Source organism: Motacilla alba, chromosome 2 (genome assembly GCF_015832195.1).
Source record: "Motacilla alba alba isolate MOTALB_02 chromosome 2, Motacilla_alba_V1.0_pri, whole genome shotgun sequence".
In the NCBI taxonomy this organism is placed as follows: Eukaryota; Metazoa; Chordata; class Aves; order Passeriformes; family Motacillidae; genus Motacilla; species Motacilla alba.
In genome coordinates this window covers 87,944,531-87,966,341 of record NC_052017.1, presented here as the reverse complement: position 1 = coordinate 87,966,341, position 21,811 = coordinate 87,944,531, and the positions used below count along the sequence as shown (strand labels likewise).

At 37.2% G+C, this 21,811-nt stretch overlaps 1 protein-coding gene across 1 annotated transcript in view; it reads left to right on the top strand.

Annotated features, from left to right (window-relative positions):
* Positions 1 to 21,811, top strand: part of TERT (telomerase reverse transcriptase) — a 34,233-nt gene that overhangs the window by 11,060 nt on the left and 1,362 nt on the right. The window contains exons 5-16 of the mRNA XM_038128137.1: positions 1,067 to 1,249; positions 2,565 to 2,726; positions 3,119 to 3,214; positions 5,015 to 5,100; positions 6,949 to 7,062; positions 8,796 to 8,867; positions 10,676 to 10,861; positions 12,086 to 12,212; positions 12,511 to 12,572; positions 14,293 to 14,417; positions 14,771 to 14,908; positions 18,631 to 18,739. Of these exons, the coding sequence (XP_037984065.1) occupies positions 1,067 to 1,249; positions 2,565 to 2,726; positions 3,119 to 3,214; positions 5,015 to 5,100; positions 6,949 to 7,062; positions 8,796 to 8,867; positions 10,676 to 10,861; positions 12,086 to 12,212; positions 12,511 to 12,572; positions 14,293 to 14,417; positions 14,771 to 14,908; positions 18,631 to 18,734 (1,455 nt within the window). The 3' untranslated portion in view covers positions 18,735 to 18,739. The remainder of the gene's footprint in view (positions 1 to 1,066; positions 1,250 to 2,564; positions 2,727 to 3,118; positions 3,215 to 5,014; positions 5,101 to 6,948; positions 7,063 to 8,795; positions 8,868 to 10,675; positions 10,862 to 12,085; positions 12,213 to 12,510; positions 12,573 to 14,292; positions 14,418 to 14,770; positions 14,909 to 18,630; positions 18,740 to 21,811) is intronic.

Genomic DNA, 21,811 nt, shown 5'->3' with positions numbered 1-21,811 from the left:
CAGACTTCTGTTTGCAAACCTACCTTAAGCAAATGAGCCCAATAGAATAGCATGGCTTGTAAGGTAATCCTGTTTTTTGATATGGGTGTGTCTGGCCTGTTAGGATTTACCTTAATACTGATGGTGCATGTTGATCTGTGAAGTTGCCTGTGGAGCCAGTGAACAGTGGTGAGAAGCGGGTCTAAGGAAGGGCAAGGAAGCTGGAACAAGCACAGTAGAGAGGTAGGAAGGAAGCTGAGAGTAATTGCAGTGTACGAATAGACGGAACACTCGGTGCACAGAATAATCTATTTAACAGGGCAGTTAGCCAGAAGGAATAGTGACAGCCCAGTTTCACTATCTTGCCTGGCTGAATTAATTGCTTTTCCTTAAGGCTGAGTCTCATTCCCAAGATTGACCTTCCCCAAATAGGTGAGGTGTCAACAGCTTCTTAGCGCTAACTGTTCAGACCATGTGATCCCAGACCAGGTGAAAAGAGCATCAGCTAAAAGCTGTTCTGATCTGTGGAGTGTTATTTCACATAATATTGACATTATAGTGTTTACAGAGCTAATCAACCTGCATGACTTCAGTGCTGCTCTGATGTTCTTGACTATGCCCACAGCTGAGTTAAATCTTTGCTCAATTACTTGAGTAAAGTACCTCGAGAGGCACAGCTGATGGTGCAGAGCACACCTTCTCTTTGCTGTTCTTGTTGCTGTCATTATCTCCAGCATAGAGAATGAATATTTAAGAAGTTATTTTCAGATCAATAGTGGATTTATTTGCTGACATTCATTTATTTATCACTGTAACTATTACACCTTGATGTCCAAGAGTCAAGTATAGGAGCAAAAACATTTTTCCATAGGATTTAGCTATACTAAAAGAAAAAATCTCTGAGACTGTTTTGTCACTTTGAAGTAGTTACTGCAGTGATAGTCAGGCTTTCTGAAAGCTTCAATTGAGCAAAATAATGTCGTAAATACATAAATTTAATCTCAAACTTTAAATTTGTAATCTTTGTATTGCGAAGAATTTAATATGTTTCAGCATAACTTAAGGTGATTCTCTTTGGTCTCTTTAGATGAATCATTACAACACTCAACTAAAAAATCTGTTTAGTGTGTTAAATTATGAACGGACTGTAAACACCAGTTTTATAGGCTCTTCAGTGTTTGGGAAAGATGATATCTACAAGATATGGAAGCAGTTTGTTACAAAGATTCTTGAATCTGGTGGTGAAATTCCTCATTTCTACTGTGTAAAGGTATGTATTTTTAATTACATATTCAAACAAGCTTTTCAAAACTAGCTTGTGCAGATACTTTTATAGCTCTATTAGCTGTAATCTGACTACATAATTAATTTTTTTTTCTAAAGAAAATTTTGTGCATACTTTCCAGACTCTGGTTAGTTTTTCAATGGGGGTGGTTGATTGCTTTTTTGTGGATGGGTGACCCTGCAGTAGAGCTTCCTTTGCTTGGGTGTTTTTCTGTCCATCTTTCTGTCATGCAGGAACTCTTGCTTCTGTGCATGCACTGAATTTTTTGCAGTTACATTTAGCTGGGTATAAAAGTGCGAGAAAGATAGAAGTTCAGATAGCCTTTTGAGCCATATGAAAACCAAAAAAAAAGTTCTGTGTGCTTTAGAATAAATTCAGTGTCTCTTAAAAAATTTGTCTCTTCTGTCTTAATATCATTAGTTTCTATTGAAAATGAACACATGACTTTCCAAGAAGTTTCTTCTCCCACTTGGAAAAAAATCAGTGCTTGTTGTAGCCCATTGTTTAAAGGAGTTAGAGTTTGTTCTTCATCTTCGCACTTCTGTCAGTTCTGTCGAGCAGGCAACATTTTGTGTTTGATTTCAGTTCATAGCTTTGAATTGGGGCAATGTATACAGAAATATGTAAATTACACAGGTTTGTATGTGTTGTAGTGGAGCTGTGTTCTCATCTCTCATATCTTGCTTGTCATTCTGCCCTGAAGTAACTTTCATAATTTTGTCTTGTTATTTTTCTAGCCAGAGGGTTGAGTCATTGACGTAATTTGTCCTATAATAATCCGAAGATTGTTGCTTCTACAGAAAGTTTTCTGTTTTACTAGGGCAAGTAATAGCAGAGGTGGGTTTCCAATATGAAAAGGAAAGGAAGGGAAAGGTAAAATATGTAGGTTTGCAGCTTTCCAAAAGTCTAAGATGTCATCTCTATGGCCATATGGTGAGACAAGTTTCTTAAAATATTTAGGCATAAAAATACTAGTCATTAACTTAAATGATTGGAGGTTTAGTGTTAGATTTAAGGTTGCATGTGGTACAATCTTCTTTTAATAATAAGAATTATGTTAAAACTGATATTTTGGATATTCCCTTCTAAGGGAATACTCGATGAGTGGGGAAAGGTCTTTCAGATAAGCAGTGAGTTTTTGTTTTGTCAGGAATTTGGCCTGAATGATGCAATAATTTTACTCCCACGAGATCTGTCCTTCAGCCTTGCTTACATACTACAGCAATACTTCCTCTATACTACCAGAATGTTTACAGCAATATTGCTGAATATGTAGTGGAAGATATTTCTTCTGTTTCAGGCTGATGTGTCCAGGGCTTATGATACCATTCCTCACAATAAACTTGTGGAAGTGATTTCGCGGGTCCTGAAGCCTGAGAAGAGAACAGTGTACTGCATACGGCGCTACGCTGTGATCATGGTTACCCCAAGTGGAAGAGCCAAGAGGCTCTATAGGAGACATGTATGACTTCCTGATTTCTTCTCTTTGCTGTTGTAAGCATATTTGAGTCTAAGGAAAGTTTTTTCTATATTGCTTTCTTTAGCCACCCTTTGAAGTGGTTAAGTACTTAATAAACATTTTTTAATGCTGTTAGATGTTTTGCAGGGGTAGAAAAGCTTGTTTTTAGCCCATAAATTTTAAAGTTTTTACTCACTCTTAGTAAAAATAAGGATAAATATGTTGTGGAAATAGAGATTTGTGGCTGAGACATTTCAATTTAATGGTAGAAAAATTGTTGGATTAAAATAATGCAATAAGGCTGGTTCTTTGACCTCCACTGAACAGAAAAGTCAGTTATTGAATTTTTTTATTGCTTCATCATTTGTTTCTTTACAATTTAAACAATTACACAGGTTTCTACTTTCAAGGACTTTATGCCAGACATGAAGCAGTTTGTGTCCCAGCTTCAGGAGAATGCCTCATTGCAAAATGCAATAGTAGTTGAACAGGTAAGTATTGTGAGGCTTCTTTGCAGCTGAGAAAGAAAGCTACTAAAGAATTAGAGGAAGATTGGGATTTTTACTTGTATGTACATATTATGTGGTGCCATTACTTCTCATCTAGCTAACCAGCACCTTCTTTCTTCCATAGAAAGACTTTTGTCATCTCTTCTTTGTTTGTAACAGGCTCTGAGTGTTCAGCGGGAGGAGTGCACCAGGCAAGAAATCTGACTAAAAGTCCTTCTCAGCTTTTCCCAGATTTTCTCATTATTTTAGCAAACTTTTATTTTAACCTGTGGTTTTCTTTTTCCTTTCCTAATTTCATTGTTTCTTGCAACAGCCCTAAAGTGAGAAATTAACTATCTGTAAAAGCAAGTGTCAACATTTCCTATCTCCAAAACATATGGAAGTAAGAATGAGCAAAATGTATTATAAACCAAGTAGCTAAGAATGTGACACCTTGACTTGCAAACTGCATAGCTTTTTGTTTGTTGTTTGTTTTAAGATCTTATTTTGTACCTAATTAAAAAGTTAAAAAGCTGATTTTAACGATTACCTGTCAAGGTGGATGAGAATGAACTCTTCTTTACGGGGAGTTAAGTACAAAGCAAACAAGATCAACTGTTTTTTTGTTTGAAGAGATTTCTTGTTTCAGTGAATTAACACAGTTAAAAATTACATGTATTTTAAGTTTACTTCAACTGATGCTTTGTTGCAAGAAGCAAGCATCCTTCTGTTTTCATTCTTGTGATGCAGGTGTTTGTTCTCAAGACATCCTTCTGGGTAAGCAGCATGACAAAGGCATAGAAGTAGGTGGTAGGCTCAGACAGCAGTGGAAAATGACAAGATTGGCAAAAGATGATTTCTAACCTACAAATGAAATGATCTTGTGTATCTGTGGACATAGGAGTAGAATTTGGGGTGTGGCTGGTGTACAATTCCAGGATCCTACAAAAATAAGAAAGGCTAATGAGTACCTGGATGAAAATGGAAACTAGCTGGATCGCTGATGTATAAGTACATTTTGTTATCTTTTTCAAACTGATGGAGAGAACTATACTAGATATTGCATGAGCAGCAGTGTTCTATTTAAAAATATTTTATGTTTGAAAACAATTTGTGTGTCATTATCTTAAAAGAACCAAGTATTTTGAGAAAAGTATCATGTCAGGCTGGGTGTCTGTACCACTGGTACATGACCTTATCTTTTCACTGCAAGTAACCATGATCTTGCGTGGCTCTATCAGAAGCTGGGTGCATTTGTCTGCTATCTAATCTATGCAAGTAGTAAGTAATTTATTTTAATTTGAATTAAGTCATTGTTAAGAGTATTTAAATTGTTGTAAATTGATTTTTTATATTATAATTTTTAACAAAATGTTCCATAAATATTGGGTGGACAGCAATGCATGGAAGTGTATGTAATACCTGAAGAAGTATGTGTTTTGCAGCAGAATGGGAAAGTAAGTGTATCAAGACAGGATAGAAAGTCGCCAAAAGAGCAGGGTCTTATACCTTGTAATAATCCAATATATTATGCCAGCACTTAAAAAGTGGGTTTAGATGTTATATTTCATTTCTCCTAATGCAAAACAAAACAAACAAAAAAAAGACATCCAACAAAAATTGACTTGTTGGATGTGAGCAGCTTTTTAGTATGTATGTTCAAATCTTGGGTTTAGGGTTTGTCTTTTCTCTTACATAGGGGTTTGAACTGCTACAGTCTACTTTTTTAAAGATTTATGTTTATCTTCAAAGTTATAATGTATTTTTCATTTCAAATCTTGTTTTGTTTTGTCACATTTCTAGAGCTTAACTTTCTATGAGACAAGTTCCAGCCTGTTTAATTTTTTCCTTCAAATGATACATAACAGCATTCTGGAGATTAGGAACAGGTAAAAAAGAAATTAGTTATTATTTTATAGTATGCTTTGTTTGTTTGTTTGTTTCTTGTTAAGAGGATACCTTTATTTGACTCTGGGGACTTTTGAATAGCTGTCTTTTAAAGATTTTTTAATTTCATGTTAGTGAGAAATTTGTGTATCAGTTTAAGCTCCAAAAAAGCATGAAGAGTTTGGAGTCAACTTTATATTTAGTAAAATTTCTCTTCCCTACCTGGGTGATGTTAACTATTTACAATGCATTATTCCATAGAATGTGGAATAACCCTCATAATGTATATTATTCCATAGCATATGCAATAACCTTGATTGAAAACTGCAAGTGTAATTCAAAAGGAATATACTTTAAAATGGTGGGATCCATAGTGGTGAGCAAAAGCAAGGGTAACATCCAAGCAATCAATGCAAAAGCCTTGTTAGTCATTTCCCTGAAGTGCAATGGTTTTGCTCTTTGGCAAGTTGCAATAAAAATAAAAGGCAGTAGCAATAGGAATTTAAATTATTGGCAACTCAAAAATTAAGAATCAAATGTTACAGAAAGTAGTAATGCAGATTTCTTTTTGTGTTGGTAGAGATACTGACTTGGTACTTATATTTTGCCTCTAGATGGCAAATGTGCACCATGTTTAAAAAAGGAAGTACTTACATGATCATTATTTGTAAATTCAGGGTGATTTATGATAGAGTGAATAGCTTCTAGCTCTGGAAAAAATACCTTTGTTTTAGAATACTTACTTTAGAATCTCAGAGGACTGAGGGAGAGTGAGAAATGCACTCAAGGAGTCACATAGAAGCATGTTTATATTTTTTTCTAGCACTGATGCTTACACTCCCTTTGGCAGGATCATAAGAATGCTCTTGTGGCTTACTTTAATAATGACTAACCAATGTGAGTATGCTTCATGGAATTGTAATGGTTTCAGAGAAAGCACACTCTGACAAAACCAGCTTCACACTTACAAATTGAGTCACAACATGACTGAAAAAATACTGTTTGTCCTGGAATGAACTTAGCCCTTTAAAGTAGCTTGTTCTTGTTTATCCAAAAAAAACCCCATATGTTCAGTAAATAAATACAAATGTCTCTTTTTCTCATGAAAAAAATCACAGTTAGTCAATATTAACTTGATGTTTTGAGAAAAAATGCTGAATATTGAGCTGGGGACCTCTAAGCAATCTTTTAATAACATTCGATGCATTTAACAAAAGTCTGAATTACTGCCAGGAGTGTATTCAGATGACTGAAAATACAGGTAGGATCGGAGCTCAAAAGTAGGATGTGGTCTGAATTTATTCTCTTCAGCTTCACCAAGTCATTAATGTAATAGTGGTGAAATGGATGTTATAGTATCTCGCTGCTTCAAAGAAGTGTTGTGAAAATAATTCCCTTGGGTTTTGTGAGCCATATGCATTTGGTTGATAGAAAGCATAGAAAATTCTTCCAGTGCACTTTGTTTTGTCTATAAGAGCACTTCTCTTGTAGCTGTCACAGTAAGATGTAACATGAAGAATTTAAAAACTTCAACGAAGGATGTGTCTGCAGCAGAAGGAGGTGTTGTGGTTTGAGATGAGTTATACAATTTCTTTATTTAATGGCAGTTGTGTCCTGGAGTTTGTTAATACGAAAGGAATATATGAATTAGTGGGGTTTTTTCATTGTTTAAATTGAAACTTCTAGATCTCTATGTAGATTCGATTCTTAGAAGAAAGAACAAAAAAAAATTAAGGCTAACTGGCAAACATATAGCATATTTCTTATGTTATACTTGGAAAAAATATGTAACAATTATTGTGATCTTGTGACATGTTTTGATGTTTTTGTTTTCTTTTATTCTTTGGTAGGTACTACTTACAGTGCTGTGGAATTCCACAGGGCTCCATTTTGTCAACATTACTTTGCAGCTTATTCTATGGAGATATGGAAAACAAATGGCTCTCTGGAATCAATCAGGATGGGTAGGGATGCTTTGTTCTGTGCTCTGTTACAGTAATTCATAATATGTAGTATATGTGTTAGTAATTTTCTCTGACATTTAGTTTTGAATTTCAAGGATTTCCAACTTCATTAGGAGTGTGGTGCCCACAAACATCTATGTCTGCAGCTTCAGTGAAATTGTGGTTGTGTTTTTGAGAGAATTTCCCCATTGCAAGATGCAAATGCAGAGAAGCTTTCTGTATCTTTGGTGGGAGATTTATTCTTAGAAAGGGCACTGTATTTAGGGATGCTGTAAGGAGTCTTACAAGCTGCACTTGTACTTCTGAGAAGTTTATGCCTCACACATTCCCACATCATCTGTGGTTTTTTCACCTCAGACAAGATGAGATGTTTGTTACGTACTTTGTGATACTGATACTCCAGGCTTCTGCCTGAGGGCTTTCCAATCCACTGTCAGTAAATCTTAACATTTTATCACGGTCAGAGCTTTATAGCATATTTTTGTGGGGTATGTTGGTTCTTGTTTGAAGCCCTGTGTGATTTCTGGTAAATCTTCTCAGTCTTTGTGTCCTGCATGTGCTTGCTCCTTAGGAGCTTGACAGAAAGCTAGCTTGATAAAAACTTTACCTCTTTATTAGCTGTAAAAATGTTGAGGTTCCTTTTACCTTTGTATGAACATATCCCCAACTGAATCCTGGATTAGGGCATTTAGTCGTAAGCTGGACCCTGAAACTTGTGTTCAGACATCTCCCTTCATTGCTGTGAATTCTTCCCTCAAAAAAATTAAAAAGAACTATGGGAATACTCCAGATAAGTACATCTGTCTGATGTCTCTTCATGGAAGCCTTCCTGGGTGTCAGAATTTTAAACATTTCCCTACAAAAGTAGTACTTCTTACAGGCTTGAGGATGCTCTGATGTGAGTCTGAAAAGCTATCTGTTGTTGATTTCAAAGGGTGTTTAGAAAGTGGAAATTATGAAACTGCTTCAGAAGAATGCACTCTTTAATGTAGCTGCTCTTGTTATGTAGAGCAGATTTTAGAATGTTGTTTAAGTGTCTGTTGAATGATCTTAATAATTTAATTTGTCCTTTGAGTCAGGAGAATAAGGTGATTATTGACTTGGCCGGGCCAAGGTGCAGGTGATCTGGTCATAGTGATGGCAGTACTCTTGCTTTGAAGATGACTGTACATATCATTTCCAGTGCTACTTCTCTGTGATCTGCTAGGCAGGATTTACCAGAAGAAAATGGGCACGCTTGGGGTCTGAATTCTGTTGGAAAATTTCAGCCTTTGCAGTGGCAGATGGTATTCTGGTTTACAGTCAAGCTGTAGCTTCATAAACAAGTTATTACCTGGTGAACAAAGAGGGGGTTGGAGCCCGTCAAGAATCTACTTGTGTACCTGGTTAGGCACCTCTTTCCCTTGTCTTGTCAAGAAAAATACTGCAAATTCTCCCCTAGAAAAGTGTAAAGCCCTGTATCCAGGGAAGCCATTGTGAAATAGTTTGTATGTTGTAAATTCCTTCATGTTTTATCTAGCCAGTCTCATTGCTTTTTTATTTTTTTTTTCATTTATGTTTAGGAAAGAAGCAAAACAGAGAATTTCTTGATGAGTCTTAATTTGGAGTGCATATTGGCCTCTGCCATCTTGTGAATTAAAATAGGCAGGCACATTGTTGCTCTGAAGTGTATGAAAAAACTTTGGAAAGATTGCATATTAAAAAATCTAAGATTGGTTTCTTCTTGATTACAGAGTCCTAATACGTCTCATTGATGATTTTTTGCTGCTTACACCACATTTAGTGAAGGCAAGAACTTTTCTAAGGTATGCTGTTAGAGACATAGTCTGCAAAGTAGTAAGCATTATTATCTTTTACATAATTCTTTTTCTTTTTTTATACACATAGGTGTATTTGTTTTATGAGTTATTAATCAAGGGCTATTTTGGAGTCCTTGGTAGAAGCCTGTGCTTGGGAAGAATCCTAAAACTGCATTCTTGGTAGCCAGTTAACAATCTGTTGCAGTTCACATGGTGGGCAATTCCTGCTTAAGTTTGAATTAGGGGCCTACCTACTAACCTTGATGGAGCTTCAAGCAAAAATTTGTATTGCAGCCTAACCAAAGCAGCAGACAGTTGTCTTTGAAAACCATTTTCCCTCAGATTTTTAAGGTGTCTTATGTACATTCTCAAGATATTTTAATTGGGAACTCATGCTGCTGTTTTCTGTTCCCTAGGAAAGAATGCAGCTCTGGTCCGATCCAATATTGCTAGGAATTTTCTGGTCGTTAACATTCCATGATGAGTATCTGAAGATACCAATAGCATAGTAGTATGCAGTTCACACAGAAGTTTTAAAACAGTAATTTTTTATTGTGCTTCAGAACTACCTTTTCTTTAAACATTGAATCCCAAAAGCTCCTGCTTAATCTGGATAGGAGTGTACAGTTAGTCCTAGAGGAGTTCTGCTGATGCCAAAATCAATTTCAAGGATCCAAAGGACAGGTCTTGAAGAAAAGCTTAGCATCTGCAGTGTTGTCAGTTGCGTCATGCTTTTCAGTAGTCACAAAGATGCAGCTCTGTTGTGAGCTTTAAAGGTGATGGAGCAATCAATTAAGTACAGTTTGAAGTATAAATTGTGCAAGATAGTGGTAGTGTATTTTGAAGACTTCATTTCTCCTCATGTCCTGATCAAAACAGAAAGAAATTTCCAGGGATGTGTGGGTTTACAGATAAATCAAACTAACAGCGAGGGCTTCAAGCTATTAATCTCTTATAACATCTTTTCAGCACAATGTCACTTGAGTAGCAGTGCAGATATTGCCCTTCTTTGCCCTTTGAAGTTGTCTGCATCTTTGTTCTATATCAACTTCTGTACCAGCTGTGTTGATTTCCTATAGAGAAGTAGCCTTTTCTGTGAGAAATTTCCAGAACTGTTTACAGATCAGATCCTCTGAGCTCTCTGCCACAAATGGAGTAGAACCAGATTTTCCTAATGTAGTATTAGAACTGGGGGACTCAATAAATTAGTTTTGAGGAGACAGCATTAAGACTATGACTCCCCAAGAAGAGCCTACCTCTTCCTCTCTTTAAAGCCTTCGCATAAGTACGTTGCCAAGTAGGACGAACTGCTTCTTGTCCATGACACTGCTGATCCAGTATGTAGCAGGTAATCAGCAGGCATTCTGGCAGTGAAATCATTCTTAGGGAAAATGCCTCCCTTCAAAACTTTTCGTTAGATAAGTGAGGTTCCTGTTATATGGATTCTCCTTGGTTTTGTTAACTTCCAGAAACAGTAACTTGTCATCTTTTTCCAGTGATTTTTATTTCAAAGGTTTCTGTGAGTGTGGTTCATACAGCTTGTCTCAAGTGTTGCATGGCTGATGTGCTTAGTTTGCATTAATCTGTAAAATTTTTTCTCCATTATCCTCAAGTTTATATTTTTATTTATTTACCTCTACTGTCTTCTCTTTCTTTATTTCTAGCTGTGTTCCTTAACCTGAAGAGTTGGCTGTGGTTCCCTTCATTCTTTGATTTCTGCCCTTTTGTTCAAGATCCTCTGTCTTGCAGCATGATGCCAGTTTTTGTCTGCTTTGCTGGGGGGGGCTTTGCCTAACTGTTGGTATCTGTTTTAGGACTCTAACAACAGGTATTCCTGAGTACGGCCTTTTAATAAACCCAAATAAGACAGTGGTGAATTTTCCTGTTGATGATATCCCAGGATGTTCCAAATTTAAACAGCTGCCAGATTGTCGTTTGATCCCATGGTGTGGTTTGTTATTAGATATAAAAACACTTGAGGTTTACTGCGATTACTCCAGGTAAATAGAGTTGTGCACTCCAGTGTCAGCTTTACAGTATCTCATACATAGTGGGAGAAGCACAAGGGTGTGTTGGGAATGGTGTAGTTGAATTAATTGCAAAATAGATTTGGATTAATTTGGTATGGACTACAGGGACTAGCAATTCTTTCAACATCAGAGGTGTTCCCTCCAGTACACTTCAGATGGGAAAGAATGTGTGGGGAAGGGGACTTCTCTTTAAACTAGCAACCTTGACCATTTACAGAAAACAGTCTGAAGTGGCATAGAACTCCAGACAGGAGAATGTATCCTACTGAAAAGTTCTGTAGACCCTGTATATGAACTATGAGAGGTGGCATTAGATATTTGCTAAAGATGGAAAAGAAAGAACTCTTTAAACTCAAGGATAATATTGCTTCATTAGCTTCATTATTGACCATTTTTAGTATAAACAGCCCTTAAGCATTTAGGTGGAAAATTAGGAGGAGATTTTCCACCAATAGGATGGTGATGTTCCTCAGTAGTCTTCCTAAACAGAAAAGGTTGGTCACTTTAGGGAAGTAATTTATATGACATTGTTTCCATAGTGAAGGACCAAACTCAACAGCCAAAGAGATTTATTCACTAGCTGAGTTCTTGAAAGAAACAGTTTATGTTGAAAAGGATATTGATGCTACTGGTCAGGGAGGCACTAATCAGAATCATAAAATCATAGAATTGTTTATGTTGGAAAAAACCTTTAAGATCAAGTCTAACCATTAACCCAGCACTGCCAAGCCCACCGCAGTGTTTGTTTCAAGGCTTTGCTTTCATTAAGCTTGACTTAAGTAGGTGGAACATCAGGATTGCTCCAGTAACTAAGGTGGCTTCAAGCCTAATCTCCTGCATTGCATGGATCATAGATCAGATGATTGTCACTGGAGTAATTAATAATGTTCTGGCTAGACAATGTGTTTAAGAAATCCATTTAGTTTGTTTTTAAGGTTATCGATTTTGCTTTTTTTAGCAGGCTGAACTTTTCAGCCCTGAGACATTGAAGTCAGCCGTTAGCAAATACCCTTAATGCCTCAGGGCCTATTCTCTTTCAACACTGAATTTAATTATGGTCGTCTTTTAGCTACTGGCTCATTGATTAGCTGGAAATCTCTGTAACATGGGAAGTTAAATGAGGCTTACTTTACAGAATTTAATTTAGTCTGTTAGCCCATAGAGTTTAACTACTTTTTTTACTTTTTTTTCTAGTTACACGTGTACTTCTATCAGATCAAGTCTTTCCTTCAATTCAAGTGTAACAGCTGGGAAAAACATGAAATACAAACTGAGTGCAGTCCTCAAACTGAAATGTCATGGTTTATTTCTTGATTTACAGGTGGGAATATGAAAATAGATGTTTGGCAATATAGTGATTAGTGATGAAGAGCATTAAAAATGTTTTGAGTTCTAACATAAAAGTTTATTTTGAGAGGAAATCCACATAATCTGGAAATGTTGACATCAGATAAAGTGTAGGGTTCCAGAATTAATCCTTCACAACATTGTTAACTTAGTTGCATAAAACTAAGTTTTATGCTCTTGAATTTAGCATAAAATATTTTTTGTCTGGATCTTCAACAAATCCTATTATGACACTAAAATATTCTTATAGTTCTGTTTCTGTTCTGTTCTAGATCAACAGCCTTAGAACAGTTCTCATTAACATCTACAAGATATTTTTACTCCAGGCTTACAGGTGGGTCACTGTCTTCTGAAGTAAGTGTTAATATTTCATTACTCTTTCTTGACACATGGAGGAGCTATGAATCAGAAAAAAAGTGAGCCATGTAGGTGTGCAGTGTGTGTGTGTGTATATATATATATATATATATAATGTGTGCAGTAGTAAATGTCAGTAATAGGTCAAGTTATTCTTGTTTCAACACTGTTCTTAAGTAATACTGTTAGGTTTAGGATACAGGAATATATTTGATGTGTGTGTTTAAGTGATGCTTTGCCAAATGCATTTTCAGTGTCTTGGTTTTGACAACTGACCTCAAGATCACCAGTCTGTTTTGATTCATGAGTATGATAAGAAGTCTTATTAACCATTTTATATTTAGATCAGTTAAATATTAGGCAGTTTATATTTAGAACTTTGTATCTGTTAAAGTCATATAGAACTTTGACCAGTATAACTCTAGGTAAAGTGAGGTTTCATTCTACCAACTTAATTGTAGTTTCTTATTGCTGATAACATTTTAGTTGCTCCTTAGCTGGTAATATCTTGGCATTTGTGACCTTGGCTTGATCAGTAGAGGAAGTGAATGTTTTAAACAAAGATAAGGGAAAGAAATCAAAACTGATAAGCAAGTTGGCAGAAAATGCTAAACTCTGTACATTGAAAACTTGGAATGATTGGCAGCAGCAAGTAATTGGGTTTTTATTGTTTTAACATAAAAATGTGCAAGAAGTTCTTCACTGTTCACAGAAATCAGATGTTCTTTTGCTATGCTCACACCTGTTATGAACAGACATTTTGGTTTTGTTCTTAAATTCAACTTTGTTCACATTCAAGCTGTATTCTTTGTCCAAGAAATGTATTTGGGTTTGTCTAGTACAGCACTGATGTGTCCAGCTCTTAAACTTCTGGCTTGTGGGTGATTTAAGATTTTTCTCTGATAGACATGATCACTTAGTTACTTCTGTTTGATTTTATGGTAACATTCTAACAGTGGCTTTTATATGCTTCTTAAATGACTGTCACCATGATAATTGTATGTCAGGTTAATTCAGCCAAAGACCTGTAATGCAGCATGGTACTTAGGTCTATCATTTATATATTGAAAAGGTCAGGTTTTTTAAGTGATTGCTGGGTTAATTTAATAAACAAGTATACACATTGTAGATTAATTAAAAATAAACATTTAAATTGACTGTATTCAGCGTAAGCAGGATTATAATGCCAGAGTCTGAAGGTAAAAAATAGTCAACAGTTTCAAAATATTTTTAAAGGGGTGTAAGGAAGCATACAATACAAATAACATCTAAAGAGTTAGCTTCCAAATAGGCAAAGGAGTGAGTATCCTGGGCTGTGAAATCATTTGGAAGTCTATTTGAAGTCTTCTTTTTTTCTTCCTCTCACACTCTCATGTGAGTGTTCTCTGGCATTGGTGATAGTGGGTAGTTTAGTTTTCCCTGCACATAACACAGTTATGCTGTCCTCAGAGGAGAAGTCTGCTGCCAAGGCAGATGGCTTCAAGATCTTCTTTCAGCATAAATTTTAGAAACAAGCATCATTTACATACATTCCAGGAACGTGTATATATGGGAGAGGTGTCGTGCAGTAACAGTGTCGATACAGCTAAAGACTGTTGTGTGCATTTAAATGTTGTATAGTGCCTAAGCTGTGTAATCACAGTTTCACTTGAAATTGCAAATGACTTTTTATTAAATAGGCTGGTTTTTTTGAACAGGTTCCATGCCTGTGTTCTCCAATTTCCATTCAGCCAGGAAGTTAGAAAAAATCCTGATTTCTTCCTAAGGATTATCTCTCAGACTGCATCATGCTGCTATGCTATCCTGAAAACAATAAATGCAGGTATAGGATGTTAATGGCAATGGAGTAGTGGGTTTGGATTTGTTTGGGATTTTTTGAGACAAATAGAACATCTTGTATGTGCAGTCCAATGGTGTAATTTTGGGATAAAGATCAGGAATTAATATTGTGAAATGTATAATAAGAATCACAGTGCATTTTTCTTCTCAAACTCAGTTTTCTGAAGATTGTGTTTCAGACGCTAGTTTCTTAATTTTCTGCTGATGCACAAGACTTCACTGACTGCACAGGTTTCTAGTAAAAAATCCTGGGGTGATTTTATAGAAAAAGGAGACCAGACATACTTCTTAATACTCATCATTTTCAGTTACATTATTTTCCTTTTCTATCTCTAGGGATTGCTGAAGGTAACAAAGGTGTATCTGGCATATTTCCTATTCAGGTAGCAGAATGGCTCTGCTACCATGCCTTCACTGTCAAACTATTGAATCACAAAGCTGTTTACAAATGTCTGCTTACATCCTTAAAAGTCTGTAAGTATTCAGCTATTTTTATAGTTTTGTCTGTGGCTCATTGTAATTAAACTTACAAACAAATGGATTTTTAAACTTTTCTAATCCTAAAATGTTGTTCTCAGATGTACATTAATCTTTCTGATTTTATTCAAATTTACTAAGTATAAGTAGGCAGATTAAAATGTTTTCCAGCACTGCATTTTCTAGAGCCTTATTCTCACAGGACAGTTGATGCTTGGCACTCAGGAAGCTTGTACATTTCAGAAGGCTTAATACGACTGTGTCAGTTATGTATGTATTGTCAGCACCTTTAACTAAATGAAACACAAATGCTCAAGCTTCTGTTTTAAAAAAATGTAGATTAACTGGCAACTAAATAAGCTCCTCCCACAATTTAAACTTATACTCCAAACAGTGCCAGTGGAGTCTCTTGGAAACAGAAGCATTGGCTCCACTGCATGTGTATTCTTGCAGAGTTGTGGTGTTGGTGTATCTCTGACACTTCCATTTGGTGAAAGAAACTGTCTGTGTCCCTGGCATCTGAGGAGCTCTTTCCTTAAACAGTTGTGCAGTCTGCCTGCAGGCCAGCCCCAGAAATAACAGAATTTTCAGTTTTAAGATACTAAAAGTGGACAGCAGGAGGTCTTCCTGAAGCAGCCAGTGCTGTTGATGAATTGCAGTGATGGCCAGACTCTCAATGCTGACGCTATAATTTGCACTCTGAATGAGTCATTGCTTGGGCAATTTTGTTATAAAAGACTAAGAAATTCCTGGGTCTCATTCCAGAGTAACACCTATTTGATTGGAATGTATCATAAGCTTCCTTTGACAGCTGCACTGAGGTCCATTGCCCCAAAAAGAAAGCAGCTCTTTTGGAAGGAAGCATTTCCTTCCCATATCAAAGGCATGCAGCAGCACCTGAGTGCAGAGTCTGAGTTTTGGTGGTTCAGTGTGAATGTATCAAGACCACACTTACAGTTTCACTGGAAACAAACCGATGATTGGAATCTTGCTAGCCACATTCTTGAGAGCTATGGACTTTCTATATGGAGCAGAATTCCAACAGCCTTTCCCAGAGGAACTCCTTCTTTGAGTTACTCACTGACACCAAAATCAGAGGCCCCAAGTCTGCTCACTGCTGCTGAGAAGCCAGGGCAGGGCTGCTTGCTTTGCTTGGAGGGGACAGGGACTGAAGAACTAAGCAGAGAATGCAGTAGACACAACCAGTAGGACAGTGGCTTCTCTGGGAGCTGCCTCACTTCTCTAGGATCCACATAGGGCGCATGTGAGTTTTCGTCTCTAATGCTGAAGGTTTTGCTATGGGGATCTTGGACTGGCAGACCACAATCTAAACCAAAGCTCCTCCATCCTTCTCTGTGCAAGCTTTGCTGTTCAATCTGACAGTACTTCCAGGGTGGAGGCACAGCCCCAGGCAGCTTTACTGCTCAGCAGAATTTCGCCTTCCATGGCTGCGTGCATCAGCCGTAGGAGTGGTCTCTGCTGTCCACGAAGTCACACCACCACAGATGCCAGGGAAAATGGGCTGGGAAGTAGAGGTGAAGGTTTCCTAGTTTGAATAGCAATTGGGTTCCTTCTGTTGTACCCATAGAACTGCCTAACTTGCCTAACTGCAGTACTGACCTGAAACTTGCATGTGGTCCAGGCCTAACTCTGTGTACAATTTCTTACCCAGGAAGAGAAAGCTGTCCACCTGTCAGTTGGCTTCGCTGGCAGTGAGAATTGCCCTTCAGAAAGGGAATAACCTTTCTTCCTAAATTGCTGGGGAAGACCATTAATGTTGTACTTCCTGAGTATTGTGAAGGTGGAGCAGGAAAAGTCCAAAGGTCCGTAGAAAGTCAGTGGTGATGTTCTCTTGAAAAAAGTAATTTTCAGCTATTCTTTCATAAATCTTACCTTCTCTGAGGCAGAATGTGTTCTTCACATCCATAGTGTTAAGACAATCCACTCTTCTTATCTACAGAGTCCAGTTTCTTTTGGAAATATCTGAGACTTCAAGTACTCTGAGAGATCAAGACTTGAGAAATCTTTGCTTAACAGCTGCCTGAACAATTAGCAGGCTGTGACTTGTGACTTTAGTATGAAACTTTTAAGATGGAAACTTTCACTGTAGTTGGTTGACAGATCACTGGGATCCAAGTAATTCAAATGCTATCTCTCCATTTGCTTATAGCCAGCTTAAAATCTTACCTGTACTTGCACTAGCCCTGTTCCACTGGTGCAGCCAGGGTTGATACAATAATTGGTGGTGCTGTACACAAAGACATACTGTGGTGACAAGTCACATGTATACCCTTGGTGTGAACAGGCATCATAACAGGCAACATTATCTCTGTATCCCCAAGGTCTCTGGTCATAGGTGAAGGCTGTTTTTTTAGTCCCTGATTGTACGTGGTTTATATTTGTATTTTCTTCTGAAGTTGGTACTATACTAAGTGTCCCAATCCTTTGGACATTCACTGAAATCCATTTACAGAGATGTTGATAGTTTTCTTTGCAGTTACAAGTTAGTTTTGTTTGCCCTGCACCAGACCTAGTCCTGAGCAATGTTATTGTAATCAGAATATTTTGTAGAGAAGGTTACTAGAGAGCTAAGCATTACGTAGACATGTCAGAGCTAATTCTAAACATAGTATTTTAAGTTTTGTCTTCTGGAAATCAGGTAGCATGTGTGCATGGTCAGCAGTCATGACAGGCATGGGATCCTGGAAGTTTGCTCAGTATCTCTACATGCTGCAGTAATCTGTAGCACAGAGATAAACAAGCCTGGTAAAAGCCCCTATGTTGACTTAGCGGCTGCAGTTTCTGTTGTCATTTTGGAGTCTGTGTTGGCTGTATAAAACCTATTACCTCTTCAAGATTATGTTGTTGACAGGAATTGGTATAAATGTGGTTTTCTCTTGTGTCCCTGCACGTGCCTTTCCATTACTCTCTGTGGGAATTGAAATCACGTTTTTTTGCTCATAGGTTTTGGGGAGGAGGTTCTTCCCACTATTCCCAAACCTATTAAATATCAACATCAGGGGCTTGTCATGAGTTGTCATCATTCTACAGAGTTAAGTATTTAAAACACAGTTATTGTTTAACATCCCTCCTGTTACTACCAGTGGGGAAAGGAGCAAGAGTCTTTCCTTATCATGATAAGATATAAATACATCATCTGTCTCCTTTCCAGATACAGGGCAAATGTTTATTGAGTACTTCTGGCTTTCTGCATCATTGACAATTTTGCTGACTCTGTTTAGTGATGGACTTAAACTGTTGCTAGGATTTTACATGTTCTTCCTAATCTGCAAAAAGTCCTTTTTGCTGTCTGTATTTCTATCGATGGGACATTCCATCTTTCAGAGTAACTGTGGTTTGACAGAAGGTCTTATTTGGTGGGTAAAGTTGTTGAACAAAGGGGCTCATACTTTTCAAAATTTAGTGAAGTTCCCAAATCCGAATAAAACCCCACAAAAACAGAAAATCAAGGAGCAAATTCCTTCTACTTTCTTTGATAATATTTTCACATACAATTTTGAAACTTTTTTGTTAGCCTGATTTAAGTGGGGAAGAACAGAGCATATTTTATTATAGCTTTTTTTGTCCTCATATTCCAGATGTTTTGGCCTTTTCGGTGGTGCAGCTAGTATTGATTTCATTGCTTCATTAGCATTTTCCCTAAACCAGAATTAATAGTTATTTACAGTTGTAATTAATTGTTTCTGATGTTTTTGTAGGTAAGAGGAAGCTAGTCAGGAGGATCCCAGAGGATACTATGGCACTACTGTGGGCAGTGACAGAACCATCTCTTTGTCAAGATTTCAAAGCTATCCTGGACTAACAGAGGTTTATTTCATAATTTTCTCAGGTCAATTTATTTCTCAGGTTTGAAAATAAATGCTGTGTCTTTAGGTGACTTCTCTGTAATTTATTTTGGTAGAATGGGCCAAAAGCAAGTTCACCCAGAAGTTTTATGTGTCTATCTCTCAGATCCCCTACAAGGACATAAAGAGAGCAAACAGTTTTGTTTACACCTTCCTGTTTGGGTTTTTTGTTTGTGGGATTTTTTTTTTTTTGTAAATTCACAGGCTGTTTGAAATAATTTACTTATGTTCTATGATTCTTATCTTCTTGATGAAGGAATCATTAAACTATGTTTTGTACAAAACTATTAACTTCCTTGTTTCAATGAGTTGTCTTGAAGGGCTGTTTTTTACTTCTCTGTGTTGCAGACTATTTTGTAATAAGTTGGCTGGTTAATTGCAATAACACATATTTGCTTCCAAGGCCTTTATTTTATAGTAATCTTTAATATGCTGGTTTATGTCACAAAAAGTAGTCACCTGCAGAGGGCAAATGCATTTCATGGCAAGATGCAGAGGCTAGAAATTTTATGCTTTGCAGATCACAAATAATATATGTCAAAATGTCACTGTCCAAGCTGGTTATGTTTGGTGTATGTTTTATTTATTTTGAATACTTAGTGATATTTTGAATACAGTGTTGTACAGAATTATGCTGGTGCATTTATACCTACAAAACAAAAGTTCTTGATTAGATAATATACCAAGTATATTGCTTTTCTATTTGCATATCTTTGGCTCTCCAAAACAAATTTTTTTACAAGGACATATAGTGGTAGAAAAAGGGAGAATGGCTTTAAACTGGGAGTTGGTTTACATTCAATATAAGGAAGAAATTCTTTACTGTGATGGTGTTGAGTTGCTGGAAGATGTTGCCCAGAGAAGTCATAGTTGCCTCATCCCTGGCAAATCCCCACCACACAGGGACTGGTGGTTGGGTTGTGGTATCGTAGTCTGTCCATTAACATCGTAACTCAGTTCAAAATGTACAGTCGGTCATACAGGTTTGGGTATTTTCTGTCTGCAAAGTGGCACTCTTAAAATACATTTTTAAAGAAGTCACAGAGCAGTTGTTCCTACTAGAAATGAAGAACAACACTCTTGCTCTCCAGGCAGCAGCTGAAACATTTAAATACCCCCGTGCTCCTCAGTGGTCTGAGTGATACTGGATGAGGGAGCACTGTCAGAAACAACATTGCATAAGAGAGGCCTGGCAGTGCAGAAGGCTTTATTCTATGGGATTGTGTGGCAGGAAGAGACAGCAAGATGCTCCAACATGAAGAAAGGAGGGGATTGTAAGCTTCACCAATGGCTTGGATTAGCCCATCTTTCTCTGTGATAATGTAAACCTATGATGTGGTCTCAGCTGAAGGTGTTATTTTACAAAAATGAATACAGGGTAATGCTTGCAATTCTCCAAGCTGGTGTTTGAGCCTTTCCCAACAATTACTGGCTGAGTCATCAGTTTTAAAGAGTAGCTGTTTGTAAACAGATACAAATACAGTGTAGAAGAGAAGAGAAGGTTATTTCATTAAAAATATCCTTCCCCCAAAAGGGCAAGGGAAAGTAAAGTGAAACTGGTATGTGTTTTAGCAAGTGGAGAATTTAGAGATTTGAAGAAGAGCTGGCAGTCTGTACTGGAAACTTGAAGTTGCTGCTGTTGCTTATGATAACTGGAAAGAAAATACTATGAGTATATGTGTAAGGAATAGATTAACCATGGCAGAGGCATACAGTTTTTTGCTCTAAAAATAGATGTTTATAATGTTGGGAAGGTAGAAATATTCCATAAAGCTATTCCTGTGCAGAACTGTTCTAAAAGAAATAGTGTGATCCATTGTGGTGGTAAAATATATTCTACTTAATTGGTAGCAAGGCAGTGCGTTAAACAGCAACTGCTGACAGGAAACGTTTGGGTAGAGTGAATAACTTGAATCTAGAAATATTAAATGAATTACCTTAGGAGCATTCTGAATCTGTAATGTGGATTTTCAACAATCATTGTACAGCTGGGAAAATTACAAAATCCTCGAGAGTTGCGGTGAGGGTTAAGGTCTCAGTATTTAAGAGAAGGTAAGTAGAGGGATTGAGAGCTAAACCAGTGAACAAAACTCCCTGCGCTGCAAGTGTTGCAAACTACTCAGGAAGTTGAGCTTGCCTGGAGGGTTTAAATGGGGAGGGGGAGAAACAGGGCTGAACATTGTTTTTAGTGTGTCTACAGAGCTGTAAGAAAGGAATTTGACAGAAGCCCTTCTAGGGGAGATCACAGTATCTTGGATGCATCCATCAAACAAGTCTTTCTCTCCACTGTTTCCTTTTGGGAAGGAAATGTGGACTGGGAATCACAGGCTGAGGTAGGTGTCAAATTTCACAATGTAGGAAACTCCTCTGTGTTCCAGAAGGATTGTGCTTTTCTTTCTGCATTTGTTTTCTGTTTATTGTATTATGATAATTTGGATGTGTCCTTATTTATAGTGCTGTTCCAATGCTCCTTCTGAGGCTTTTTCCTTTAGTAGGCAATTGATCTCCTTGCTTTAGGGCTGTGGATTCTGGCTAAGGCTGAACATCACCATAGTTATGTTTGTGTCTTTTACTGATTTACCCCCAAAGAGCCCAGGTGGTTCTTGCAGCCTAGACAATTCTAGGAAAGTCTTGTCTGTCTGAACATTGTGAGTTCAGAGCAGGGTAGTAGAGCGAAGAAGATTTGATGGAATATGGAGATAAAAGATTGGAAAAAGAGTGAGTGGAAGGTGTTTGCGTACACGTACTCCCTCAAGTAACACAGTCGAGCTATTCAGGAGGAAAATATACCTAGAGGATATCATCTTATTCTTCATGAATAAGAAGGGGAACTTGTAGCACTAACTTTTTTGGAATAACGCTACAGTTTTGGAATTCTGGTAGAGGTAACATCAGAAGTGCACTGACAACAGAAAAGCAGTGTTCATGCAAGAATTGCTCAACACATTTTTCTACATGCCTGCTTGAGCTAAACAGTAACTTCAGTTTGTGTTTCCCAGCCATCATTTGTAGTTAGTGGAGCTGAAAATTGTCT